Source organism: Hipposideros armiger, unplaced genomic scaffold (assembly GCF_001890085.2).
Source record: "Hipposideros armiger isolate ML-2016 unplaced genomic scaffold, ASM189008v1 scaffold_570, whole genome shotgun sequence".
Classification (NCBI taxonomy): Eukaryota; Metazoa; Chordata; class Mammalia; order Chiroptera; family Hipposideridae; genus Hipposideros; species Hipposideros armiger.
Window position 1 is genome coordinate 808769 of NW_017731920.1, and position 12584 is coordinate 821352.

Sequence of the window (12584 nt, forward strand, 5' to 3'; positions counted from 1 at the left end):
TCAATGACATAAAAACATATTGGTTAGGCTTAAAATGGATACTTACACTCCTATAAAAATATATTTTTAGGGCCAGCCAAGTGGCTCAGTTGATTAAGAGCTTGCTCAAGAGTTTGAGCTCTGAGCAACAGCGGTTCGATTCCCGGCCAGAGCTGAGGATGGCTCAGCTAAATATATATATATACATATACATATACATATATGTATATGTATATATATATATATATATATATATAAATCTTTAACAAAACATAACATGTAATTCTGGAAGTACAGGTAAAAATTAAAAAAATATTCAACTGAGTAATCAAAGGTGCAAACTAAAAGAAGTTTCCATTTTTCTCCTATTAAAATATCAAAAATTTTAAAACCAAAGGATACCACAGTGATAAACATGTGATAAAACTTACTCTCATAAAGTGTCCGTGACAGTACAAATTGGTTCAACCAATTTCAAAAAATAATTTGGCAAACCATTTTTTTTTTATTGGGTTGTCGGAAAAGTCATGACACATTTTTGCAACGAAAAACATAGAAAAAATACGTCATGACTTTTCCGACAACCCAATAATTGGGAAACAGCTGTGGTGATTGGTTACACATTGCTTTCATGCTACAATGGCATAGTTGACTCTTTTAGGGAGGGCGCACCTCACAGTGGCCCATGCAGGGATCAAACCAGCAACCTTGATGTTATCAGCACCACGCTCTAGCCAACTGAGCTAACCTGTCACCCCTGGCAAACCATTTTTTAAGGAAGATAAAAATGTCCACAACTTTTGACCCAATAATTATTCTTCTAAAAATTTATCCTAAGAAAATAGTCCAAAATATAGAAAAAGTTAAACAGGCTAATAAAATTGTCTTTCACTGAGTACCCACTATGTATCAGATTCTTTGCATTAATGTAATTAACCCTCATAAAACACCTTGAGTTAAGTATTATTACCACCACGTTACAGATGAGGAAACTTCATCTCAAAGAAGATAAGTTATTTGCCCCAAGTTGAACAGTAAAGTGGTAGAGCAGGGATTTAAACCTAGGTCTCTCTCACTCCCAAATCCATGTTCTTCATTTCTGTTACATTGTCTCTCAATATACATGTTCGTTACAGTGTTATTTATAACTCCTAGCTGAACACAACCAAATGTCAAGTAACATCAACAACCTCTTAGAATATTATAGTCCATAAACTATGTAAGACTACATATCAAAATGGAAATATTAAATGATATAAAACTAATCTTGAGAAAAGGAAGCTCCAGTCCTCACAGAGCAGTGCTGACATGTGTATTTACAACAATGCACTGCGCGGGGAGAACTTCCTACTTCCTAGCACGGCCAAAAAAAAGAGTGGTCCACAGAAAAGGAAATTATAGCAACTGAACAGAAATGTTGGTATCAGACAAGAAGTGGGTTCAAATCCTGGGTCTAGCACTGCAACCTTAGTCAAAATTTTAAATCTGCTTTAGCCTTAGTTTCTTCAACAGTAAGACATCAATAATTAGCAACCTTTTTTTTCCCCTCAATTATAAGTAAAAGAACACTAGATTTGGAGTCAGAAGGCTTGGGTTCAAGTTCCACTTATGTTCCCTAATTATGATATCAGGGAACTACTATAACCTCTGTGAGCCTTACTTTCTTCATTAAAAGATGGGTGAAAATATTTGCTTTATCTTTCTTATACCTAGGAAGATATAAACCAAGAAAATGGTTTCTATAAAAATCCTTTCTAAGGTGTAAAGAGTTTATATAAGACAGTTTTACTGACAAAATAATCTTCTTAGAAAGCAAAATCCAAAGGGAGGAAAAAAATACAGTGGCATGCCCTTGGTTTCTAGGGGATTAAAAAAGAATGGGAGTGTTCATTAACTTTCAATTTGCTGGTTATAACGTTTTAGCAATCTAAAAAAACAGCATTATGTCATGAGGAAGAAGGTGATAATAGCCCTTACAAATAAAGTAGAAAGCCAGAAGCAACATTACTTGCCATATATAACTCCTTATTGATGCCAAGATACTTCCCATTTCCACATCCAATATCAGCCACTAACGAACCGCTTGGCAAAGCTTTCAAAAACTCCACGATGTGTGGCCAAGGGGTATGTCTCGTGCTGCTGAAGTGCCCGGCGATCTCTTCATAAACTCTATGGACATATTCTTGCTCCAGCTGCGAGGCTTCTTCATTACTCTCTGGAAATGATGGGGGAGGCTCCTTCGTCTGGCTGTCACAGACCAAAGGGTAACCTAATGAAAGGACACGACAATATAAACCTTTTCTTTTTATCCAAGTGATTCATAAGGTCTTGTATTTTTTAAAAGAAAAAGCAAATCAATCCAAATTTGGTGATTAGGAATGAGTAGGCTCTGGTTTCTCAGTTAAAAAAGTAGCTCTAAACTAGCACATCCAATTATATGTGTGATGGATCTAATATAAAAAGAAAGGGGAAAACATCCATTTGCGACAAAACACGACTGCAACTCTGCATGCCTTATAACGAAGATGCCTATTTCATCTTGGGATTAAAGGTCCTCTTATTCAGGAAAGCATCTTGATGGACCTGTCCTAACCAGAAGAAATTTAGCTAAGTTAAGATTTAGGGTTTTACTCATGGCAGGTAAAGGAGATAGGCATTCTGCAGGAGACACTAGAACTCGCAGAAGAACAAGACCTAGAAGTAAAATGTCATTTGACAATAATCACAAACATTTAATGAATGCTATTTGAAGCAGTTTATATGTGTTGTGTTAATTCTCCCAATAACTATGCAAGAGATACTATTATACCCATTGTACAGATGGAGAAGCTGAAACACAGAATGCTAAATCACAATCCCAAAGTGACAAAGATAGTAAGTCACAGAGCCAGGATTTGAACCCAGGCCGTGGAGACTCCAGAGCCCACATTCTCAATGATTACACTATGTTGCCTCCTTCAATAGAATGAGAATTCCTAAGGAGAAAACCACCAAGTAGAGGAGATGACAAAAGCAAAGTTGGGATACAATTAATTTTGTTGTTCCCTGTTCTCTGATGTAGTGTTTAATCCTCATTTGAAATCCTTGCCTGTTTTCTACTGTGCTATAATTTCCTTTGTCTTCACCTAAAGCTTGTGACACACAACATCTTTTTATGGGTAGTATTCTAGAGAATAAAAGAAGAAGAAGTGGGGCTGGCCGAGTGGCGCGTTGGTTAAGAGCTGGCTTGGGACGCCAGAGGGCCCCGGTTCGGATCCCACACATGAGGGCCAGTGACACTGCCCTCCACAGCTAAGATGCTGAACAACAGCTCGACCTGGAGCTGGGCTGCTGTGGGTCGCCGGTGACGGCATAGGCTGCAGTCCCCTGCTGCAGTGGGTTGCCATAAGTTACCATGTGTAGCCAGCAGCCAGCGTGAGCGGCCAGCAGCCGCCATGAGCAGCCGTCCAGAAGAGCTGGCGACTGATCTGCGTCGCCTGGGAAGAGCGCAATGATGGTGCCAACTTGGGCCAGTGAAGCAACGTCCTCCACAACGAGACTGAAGAACAAAAGGACAGCAACTTGTCTGTTCCCCTTCCCCGGATTCCCGAGCGCTGTTCCCATCCCCCAATTCCCCCATAAAGTCTTTAAAAAAAAAAGAAGAAGAAGTGGCATTTCCAGAGAAACTGCAGACAAGACAAAGATAATCATAAGAAATAGAATTGGGCTATAGGCATTGATGGCTTCAGAAATTTTCCCTAAATAAACCTAGAGTATGTCAAACCTTGCGAAAGCCTAGAATGGGGATGAGAATATCGAGTCCCTACTAATGCGTGAAATGAAGCTCTAAATATTTTAAGTGGGCATTTAAGGAAAGGGTAACCCCAGAAAGCTTGAGGACTCTAAAACATAATGTGGAAACAGATGGGTTACATTATGTTGGTTAAATAGGTATTACAATTACACTACACTAGTCTTAGTATATTGGGAATTATGAATATCTAAGTTATCTAAAGGGAGTAGCAAATTTATCACTTAAAAATCCATAATTTTGACCAAAAGATTCCAAAAGATTGCTCTGAACTTTAAAAACATCTATAAACTGAATATACAGTCAGAGCTTCTTATAGCATACCTTACGTTTAGTTAATGACAGTAAGAAAAATATTTGCGTAAGAAAACTAGCTTGTCTCTCCAACTAGACTTCAAGTTCTTTGAAAACAAGTGCCATACTTTAATTTTCTATGCCTTGTAAAGCTACTGGCAGTGTTAGAGCAAATACTTAATAAATACCTTTTCATTGATAAAAAAAATTTGATGTTTTAAGGCCTCAGTGACACCCTTAGCAAAAGAAACAAAACCTGTTTGAAGCTTCACAAGCATCAATATAACAAATATAAAAAATAAAAGTAAAATATATTTTTAAAAGACATCAAATGTAGATTTCAAGTTTTCTAACAGGATAACATTTTGTAAATACTCATATAATAAAGGTTTATAATTTAAAATGTTTTTAAGATTATGACTAACTCCAAAAGCTATTGCTAGATATCACCCATAACTGAAGCCCCCAGGATAGAAAAAGGATCTTATTATCACTGTCATTATAAAATAAATGAAAGGGGTTTTTGTTCACTGAGTCTAAGAAATATAGGTCATAATGTACTTGTGTAGACACAATTCAGAATAGCATCTGCTTGACAAGTTTTTGAGCATTTCTCTTATTCCCTTCTAGGTTTCCAAATTGATACAAACCACTGTTTACAGCCCTATAGTTATCTACTTACTTAGAACAATTTGTCATCTCCAACACCTTGTTTGGTTAATGAGAAGTAGTTTAGAAACTTGACAAGCTGTTTCCAACAAAACTTATTTTCTACAAATGATATTTTAATGTCCTATAATTGTAGCACTCTTAACTGTGCTACAATAAACAATGTATTTAGGGCTGGCCGAGTGGCGCATTGGTTAAGAGCTGGCTTGGCCCCAGTTCGGATCCCACATATAAGGGCCAGTGACACTGCCCTCTACAGCGAAGATGCCAAACAACAGCTCAACCAGGAGCTGGGCTGCCGTGAGTCGCCGGCGACGGCTAGGCTGCAGCCCCTGCTGCAATGGGTTGCCATGGGCTACCGTGTGTAGCCAGCAGCCAGCGTGAGCGGCCAGCAGCCGCAGTGAGTGGCTGTCCAGAAGCCGGCGACTGATCTGCCTTGCCCGGGAAGAGCGCAATGATGGTGCCAACTTGGGGCAGTGAAAGAACGTCCTCCACAACTAGACTGAAGAACAAAAGGACAGCAACTTGTCTGTTCCCCTTCCTGCAATTCCCCAGCGCTGTTCCCATCCCCCAATAAAAATCTTTAAAACAAAACAAAACAAAAAAACGTATTTATTTGGCATCCAACTATGCTCAAGTACTATGGTTAGGGGGGAAAAAGATGATTAAGACACAGCCCTTGGCTTCAAGGGATATAAACTCTAGTGGGGGTGGTTAAGGAAACTACACGTAAGTACAATACCGGGCTGAATGTGGGACATGCCACCAGAGAAGTTAAAACAAAGTTCTGCTTGGTTCTGATGGGACTTTAAGAGATTTTCATACTAGATTTATTCCATTTCACAATAGAACCAAAATTATATACTTACTGCAGTTACAGGGTGTTTGCCTCACTTTCCTAAATGTAAACGATGTCCGTATTCCTCTCTTGTTTAAAGTTAAGTCTCCAACATCACTTGTGATAATTCCACTTTTGTAACTCTTAGATGCTTGAACAGTATCAAATTTCCTGGGTGTGATTCTAAAAACAACAGTCAAAATAATTTATTTAACACTGTATTCGTAAAAATATTTCAGGTCCTTTAAAGACATTAAGAGTAAATCTAGAAGAATTTATTGAAAATATCTATTTGATTCCCTTAATTGTTAAGGACTGATGAAAAAACAAAGAAATTGAAGTCTCTTATCTTTTAAGAAGTTGTTTTCAAGGTTATCCTATTAAAAGAATGCATAGCTAACAAATTATTCAAGGGGAAAAATGGAATAATAACAAATATTAAATAATGCCAATTCCAAGGAGGAGGAAAGAAAACCAAGAAACAGATGGGGCAAAGAGGAAACAAATACATGGTAAATTTAAATCTAGTATCCGTAATTATGTTAAATGTCAATCTTTCCACACCTCAAAGCAAGCACTGTTGATTTCTTTCAGTATAGCCTGTTCTTCGATTTCATAAACAGTTAGCACTATTTTCTGTCTGGTTTTGTCCATTCAACAAAATAATTTTTCGTCAGTAAGTAATGTTTCACTGTATGAACATAACCAGAATTTATGTATCCAAAATCTCTTGTTGATAGATATTTTGGTGTTCCCAATTTGGGTCTTTATAAATAAAGCTTCTGTGAACATTCTTTTGTGTTTGTATATATAGAGGGTGTCAAAAAACTGTATATACATTTTAAGAAAGGAAAATTGTATTAAAATTGTAATACTCAATATATACTGATAACAAAAGATGAATACAAATCACGTTTGACTTCTGCAATTACAAGAGGTGCTCGAAGTGGTTACCATCAGCATCCAGATACTTCTGATTATGGCAAACTGCTGCTTGAGCAACATTGACCAAAGTGTCCACTTGTATACATTTTTTTGGCACCCCCGTTGCAATATACAGAAGGTGCCAAAAAATGTATACACATTTTAAGAAAGGAAAAAACTATTAAAATTACACAAATGGTAACCACTTTGAGTTACATACATATAAATATAACTCTTGGGGAAATACCTAGGATGAAACTGGTGGGTCACAGAGTAAGACACTACCAGGTTTCAAGGTGGTCACACATGATTTTATACTCTCACTGAAAACATGTAAGAGTTTCAGGCTGCTTGACATTCCCAATACTTGATCTTGTCTGACTTTTTAATTTTAGCCATTTTAAAGCTGTGGCAAATGATATGAAATTGTGGTTTTAATTTGCATTTCTCTGTTGACTAATAATATATATCTTTCCATGAGCTTATTAGCCATTCATAGATCCTTTTTGGGGGGAAAGATCTGTTCAATTCTTTGTTAGATATTTGTGCTGTGGATATTCTCTCCTCATGTGTAGCATGTCTTTTCATTTTCTTAATGGTATGTTTTGATGAGTAGAAGTTTTTAATTCTGATGTAGTCCTTTTGTCTTTTTTCTTTTACAGTGTGTCTGAAATCTTTCTTAAAAAAAAACTTTGCCTAGCCCAAGTTGCAAAAATATCCTCTGTGCTTTCTTCTAGACATCTTATAGTTTTGCTTTTATACTTAAATTTACGGTCTATCTCATATTAATTTTTGCAAATTGTGTGAGGTACATCAAGGTTCATTTTATTTCCACATGAATATCCAGCATCACCTGTTGAAAATTTTCCTTTATACCTATTAGAATGGCTATTATCAAAAAGATAAGAAACAAGTGTTGACGAGGATGTAGAGGAAAGGGAACCCTTGTGCACTGTTGGAGGAAATCTAAATTGGTGCAGCCACTGTGGAAAATAGTATGGAGGTTCCTCAAAAAATTAAAAATAGAACTACCATATGATTTATCAGTTCTATCTCTGAATATCTATCCAAAGGAAATGAAAACACTAACTTGAAAAGATACATGCACCCCCAAGTTTGTTGCTGCATTATTTACAATAGCCAAGATATGGAGAAAAACCTAAGGGTCCATTGATGGATAAATGAATAAAGAGTATGTCTCTCTGTCTCTCTGTCTCCCTGTGTGTCTGTCTGTCTCTCTCTCTCTCTCTTGCGCGCGCGCACACACACACACACACACACACACACACACACACACACACACACACTGGACACAATGGAATATTATTCAGCCATAAAAAAGGAAATCCTGCCATTTGTAACAATATGGGTGTACCTTGAGGGCATTGTGCTAAGTGAAGTAAGTCAGACAGAGAAAGACAAATGCCATATGATCTCATTTTTATGTGGAAGTAAAACAAAAACAAAACAAAGTTATAGATACAGAGAACAGGCTTATACCTGTGGGGTAGGCAGGGGAATTGTGGCAGGAAAAGTGTGTGAAATTGGTGAAAGTGGTCAAAAGGTACAAGTTCTAGTTATAAAATAAGTAAGTCCTAGAGATGTAATGTACAATATGGAAACTATAGTTAAATAATAGTGCATTGTATATTTGAATGTTGCCAGACAGTGACTCTTAAAAGTCCTCATCATAAGAAAAAAATATTTGTAACTATGTAGTGATGGGTGTTAACTAGGCTTATTGTGATGATCATTTGATAATATATATACATATGGAGAATCATTACATGGTGCATCTGAAACTAATTCAATGTTATATATGTGTGAATTAAATCTCAATTTAAAAAAAGAATCAGAATTCCCAGGCTGGATGATAGCTTTTAAACCACAGCATAGTTAATCAATGAATTAATTCAGAGTACTAAAAGGATGTAGTATTTTACAAGTTTTGATGCTATTTTAAAAAGCATTTTATTTCATTTTCCAAAAATTAATTTTTGAATATTGACCTTATATGCTACAACCTTGCTATATTCACTTATTAGTTTAGCACTTGTTTTATAGATTTCCTAGGATTTTCTATATTCACAATCATAAAAAGTTTTACTTCTTCCTTTCAAATCTGTATGATTTTTATTTATTTTTCTTGACTTATACTGGCTAAGGCATCCAATGTAGTATTAAATAGAAGTGGTCAGTGCAGACATCACTGCCCACTTCAATATCTTAGGAAAAAGCATTCGATATTACACCATAAAGTATGATGTTAGCTGTGGGTTTTTCATACGTGCCCTTTATCAGATTGAAGAAGTTTCCGTCTTGTTCTAGACTGCCAAGTTTCTATCATAAATGGATGCTGAGTTCTGTCAAAAACACTCTGCATCAATCAAGATGATTATATATTTTTTCTCCTTTGTTCTTTTAATGTGGTGAATTACATATTTGGTTTGCAAATGTTAAGCTAATCTTGCAAATTTGGGGTAAACTCCACTCAGTCTTGATATATTTTCTTGTCTATATATTGTTTGGATTTTCTAATATTTTGTTATGGACGTTTATCATCTCTGAGAGATATTGATCTGTCATTTTCTTTTCTTATAACGTCCTTGACATGTTTTGGTGTCAGGCTAATGCAGACCTCATAAAACATGTTGTGAGAATGGCTCTTTTAAAAGATCTTGCCCTAAAGGCAATTTTTTAGAAGTAAAAGCAAACAATCATTGCCTGAATTTATATGATTGTTAGTTTGATAGCTAAAAATGATTAAAACTATGGTGTTGAACGAAATCAGTTACATATTTTAGAACAAGAAATATAATATCTTGAAACTCCTATTATTAAACAAATTTCTCTCTTGGGGATTAAGTAGTTCTCTTTTATGACTCTCAGAAGTCAATTATTTCACTTGCCTAGAATTAAGTCTTAGGCAAAAGTCAAGCTGTACTTAACTGCTGTTGGCACCAATCTCAGATTTTTAGGAACAGGTAATTCATATGTTAAGAATAATGAATTCTTTAAACATCTCCGAACATCTTTTCCCCCCTGTACCCAAATTATAATCTAGTTGGGAAAATATTAAATAAAAAGATAAAAACATTTTTATAGGCTAAGCAATAGTTTGATACAATAGAAAAGGCATTGCAAGGTACTAAAAGACAATACAGTCTTTTAGGAGTTAAGATACAGGAGAAATTATTTCAGGCTAATGTAGTCAGAAAAGCTTTATAAATTATAAAGGAAGTAAAAGTTGAGCTATATAGTATCTTTAAAAAAAGTAAGTGGAAAGGAAAAGGAAATTTACTACATTAAGAGTTGACAAGAGTGTGAAGGGTAGAATGCACAGTAAAAATTCACAGAAAGGGGAACAAACAAGTTTAGGTGTAACATTATGGTTAACAGCACAGATCCTGAAGCCAGACTTCTGATCTTGATTCTGCCACTTAATGGTTTTGTGACTTTGTACAGGTTATGTAACCTCTTTATGCTCCAGTGCTCCAATTCTCTTTAAAAATGGGGACAAAACCATAGAAGAAACTTTCCAGTCTGACAGTGTGAGTTAAATGAGTTAATATGTATAAAGCTTTTAGAATAATGTCTGCCACAAAGAAAATGCTCCAAAAATAATTAAAACTAATTCACACAAACTCATGAAAGAATGCCTTCCCAAGTCCAAACAACCTAAAGCAGAGGGATTTGTTTAGAAATATATTGTTTGCCATTAAACATAAAGGAATAGTCTTCATTTAAAAAAAAAAAGTGTTCTCTTCCATTTTTCTTAAAACACACATCCCTGCTCTTTCTAGCTTTCCATTCCCTACTTTTAATACAGACATGAGTTCAAGAAACATTTACTTTTCATTTAACTCTACTGTGAGATAAAAACAATGGTGCATGCACAATGATAAATGACAAGTGATACTCAGCCGTAGTTCCTGGACTCACAGAAAGTGGTACGAATTGCAGAGAACAGGAAAATATAGGCCTCATCAAAAGGACATTGATAATCTCCGCCTTGATACTGCTCCCCAATGATACTGTGGCCCAGTTTGGTCAGGTAATCTCAATTTTCAAAAGAAGATGAAAATTCAGATTTTTATGTGAAAGCTCCTGATTTGTATATGCAGGTCATTTTTTAAAAGGCTACCATGTGGACCACCACTGCCCCAGCCAATGAGCCTGACCGCTGACTCTAGCCCACATGCTTCCAGCTTCCCACCTTAGGGCATGGTGGCTAGAAAAGTAAACTTTTACTAGGTCAAATTAAGTGTCTGGAGTTAATATTATAGGGCTGTGTTAACCAACCTTCTTCAATTCATATCCCTCAATAGTGCTTCTTAGTGCTTTTTTTAGTATTGAGATCAAAATATTTTTTATTGAGGTTTGTTTCCTATAGTTTACATATATTTCTAAGTATATTCATGTGCTTTTTTCAATCTAGTCTCCCTTCCACCCAGAGATTCTGGCGAGCACCTCCATAGCTGGTATATCATTTGTTTGGTCGGTGTCTCTCTGTTCCTGTTTCTATCTTCTGTGCTCCCTCCCTCTCTACAGTCCCCCTCCTGGCTCTCTTCCTAACACACACACACACACACACACACACACACACACACACACACACACACACACACCTCCCTCTCTCTCTGGCTTTCACATTACAGGCAATGTGTTCCAATAGACGCCTTTAAAAATAATACTGAGGTTTGTTTTCTTTTCCCCTGAAATTATTGTAGAGAATTTTGATTCTACAGAAAGTTTTAAAAATAAATATTATCTGCAATTCAATCTTATCAGCACAATATGCTTTGAACAAGAGAATGTGATCAAACCGATGTTTAGAACTAATCTGTACCATTACCCAGAACAAACTAAAATATTTTCATAACATGGGCCTATGAAAAGTAATTTTTTTATTTTATATTTGCTGTAATACCATTCATTTCTCTTAAGTTTAAATGTTACCAATAATAAAAATGCTGGAACGTAAAAAAACCAAAATGTGAATATTCTCAAAATTCTAGGAACAACTAAAACATCTGGGTCACATCATCATTTTCATTTCCTATAAGTGAAAATATTTTAAATGGCCATGAAAAAAACTCAGGCAAATTTAAGCTTCGGGGCACAAAATCAGGCCATCTGTTCTTAGGGCTCACATTTAGGACAGGTTACAAATTCACTTATATGTTCCTTTCCTTGAAACCTTATAAAAATACACCAGCTAAAATCTCTAAGCAGGGCAGTATTGATCATTTTCTGTACAACAGATGTAAATTTTGGCAGTGTGATGCTTCCTTCTCAAAAGGCTAAAGATGTCTTTCTGCCAAAAGTGCATAACACATTTCTTTCAGATTCAATTCAATCCAACAAACTCAAATTGAGGGACATTCTAAAAAATAATTGGCCTCCTTAAAAGTGTCAATGTCATGAAAAGACAAAGAAAAGTTGAGGAATTGTTTCAAATTAAAGAAGACTAACGAGAACTGACAAGTAAAGGTGATGCGGGATCATGGACAGAAATCCTAGATGAGAGAGAAAACTAACCATGAAGTACTGACAAAGACTCTGCTGGGCCGAAGTTTAGTCAGACTCCTCTGAGCCCGACTCGGACTCATACTTGGGGATGTCCTCCAGGAGCCCAATTTTAACAAGAATCCTATTAAGTCAGTTTAGCCAGAAACCCCCACCCTTCATATCTTATCCTCCTTGACAACTGATAAAATTCCTCATTCCCCACTATCCCCCACTAGCTCATCACCCTAGCCTGCCTTCAGCAAGAATCCTGTGGTTGATTTAGCCAGAATCCCTGTTTACCAAAGAGGTTTCCTCTTAGTAATTTGCCATCCACCCAAGCCCCATCCCCAAGCCCAGGCTCCGTGGCTGTAAATGCCCACTTTTCCTTAGTGTATTTGAAATTGGGTCCAGTTCTGTTCTGAGGTCTCTTTTCCTTATTGCAATAGTTCCTGAGTAAAATCTGGTTTTGCTGCTTTAACTACTGGCAGGCTCCAGTTTTCCTGTGATAGCACTATAAAGAACCACTAGTAAAAATTAAAGATTGATTGTACAGGAGTATGATATGAGTATTTCGTCATG

The 12584-nt window shown here is 36.3% G+C and overlaps 1 protein-coding gene across 2 annotated transcripts in view; it reads right to left on the bottom strand.

The window, feature by feature from the left end:
• Positions 1–12584, bottom strand: part of ALKBH8 (alkB homolog 8, tRNA methyltransferase) — a 47241-nt gene that overhangs the window by 5173 nt on the left and 29484 nt on the right. For both annotated transcript variants that reach the window (XM_019623949.1, XM_019623948.1), the window contains 2 exons: positions 5602–5753; positions 1992–2248 (listed from right to left, as the gene is read on the bottom strand). In XM_019623949.1, the coding sequence (XP_019479494.1) occupies positions 1992–2248; positions 5602–5753 (409 nt within the window). The remainder of the gene's footprint in view (positions 1–1991; positions 2249–5601; positions 5754–12584) is intronic.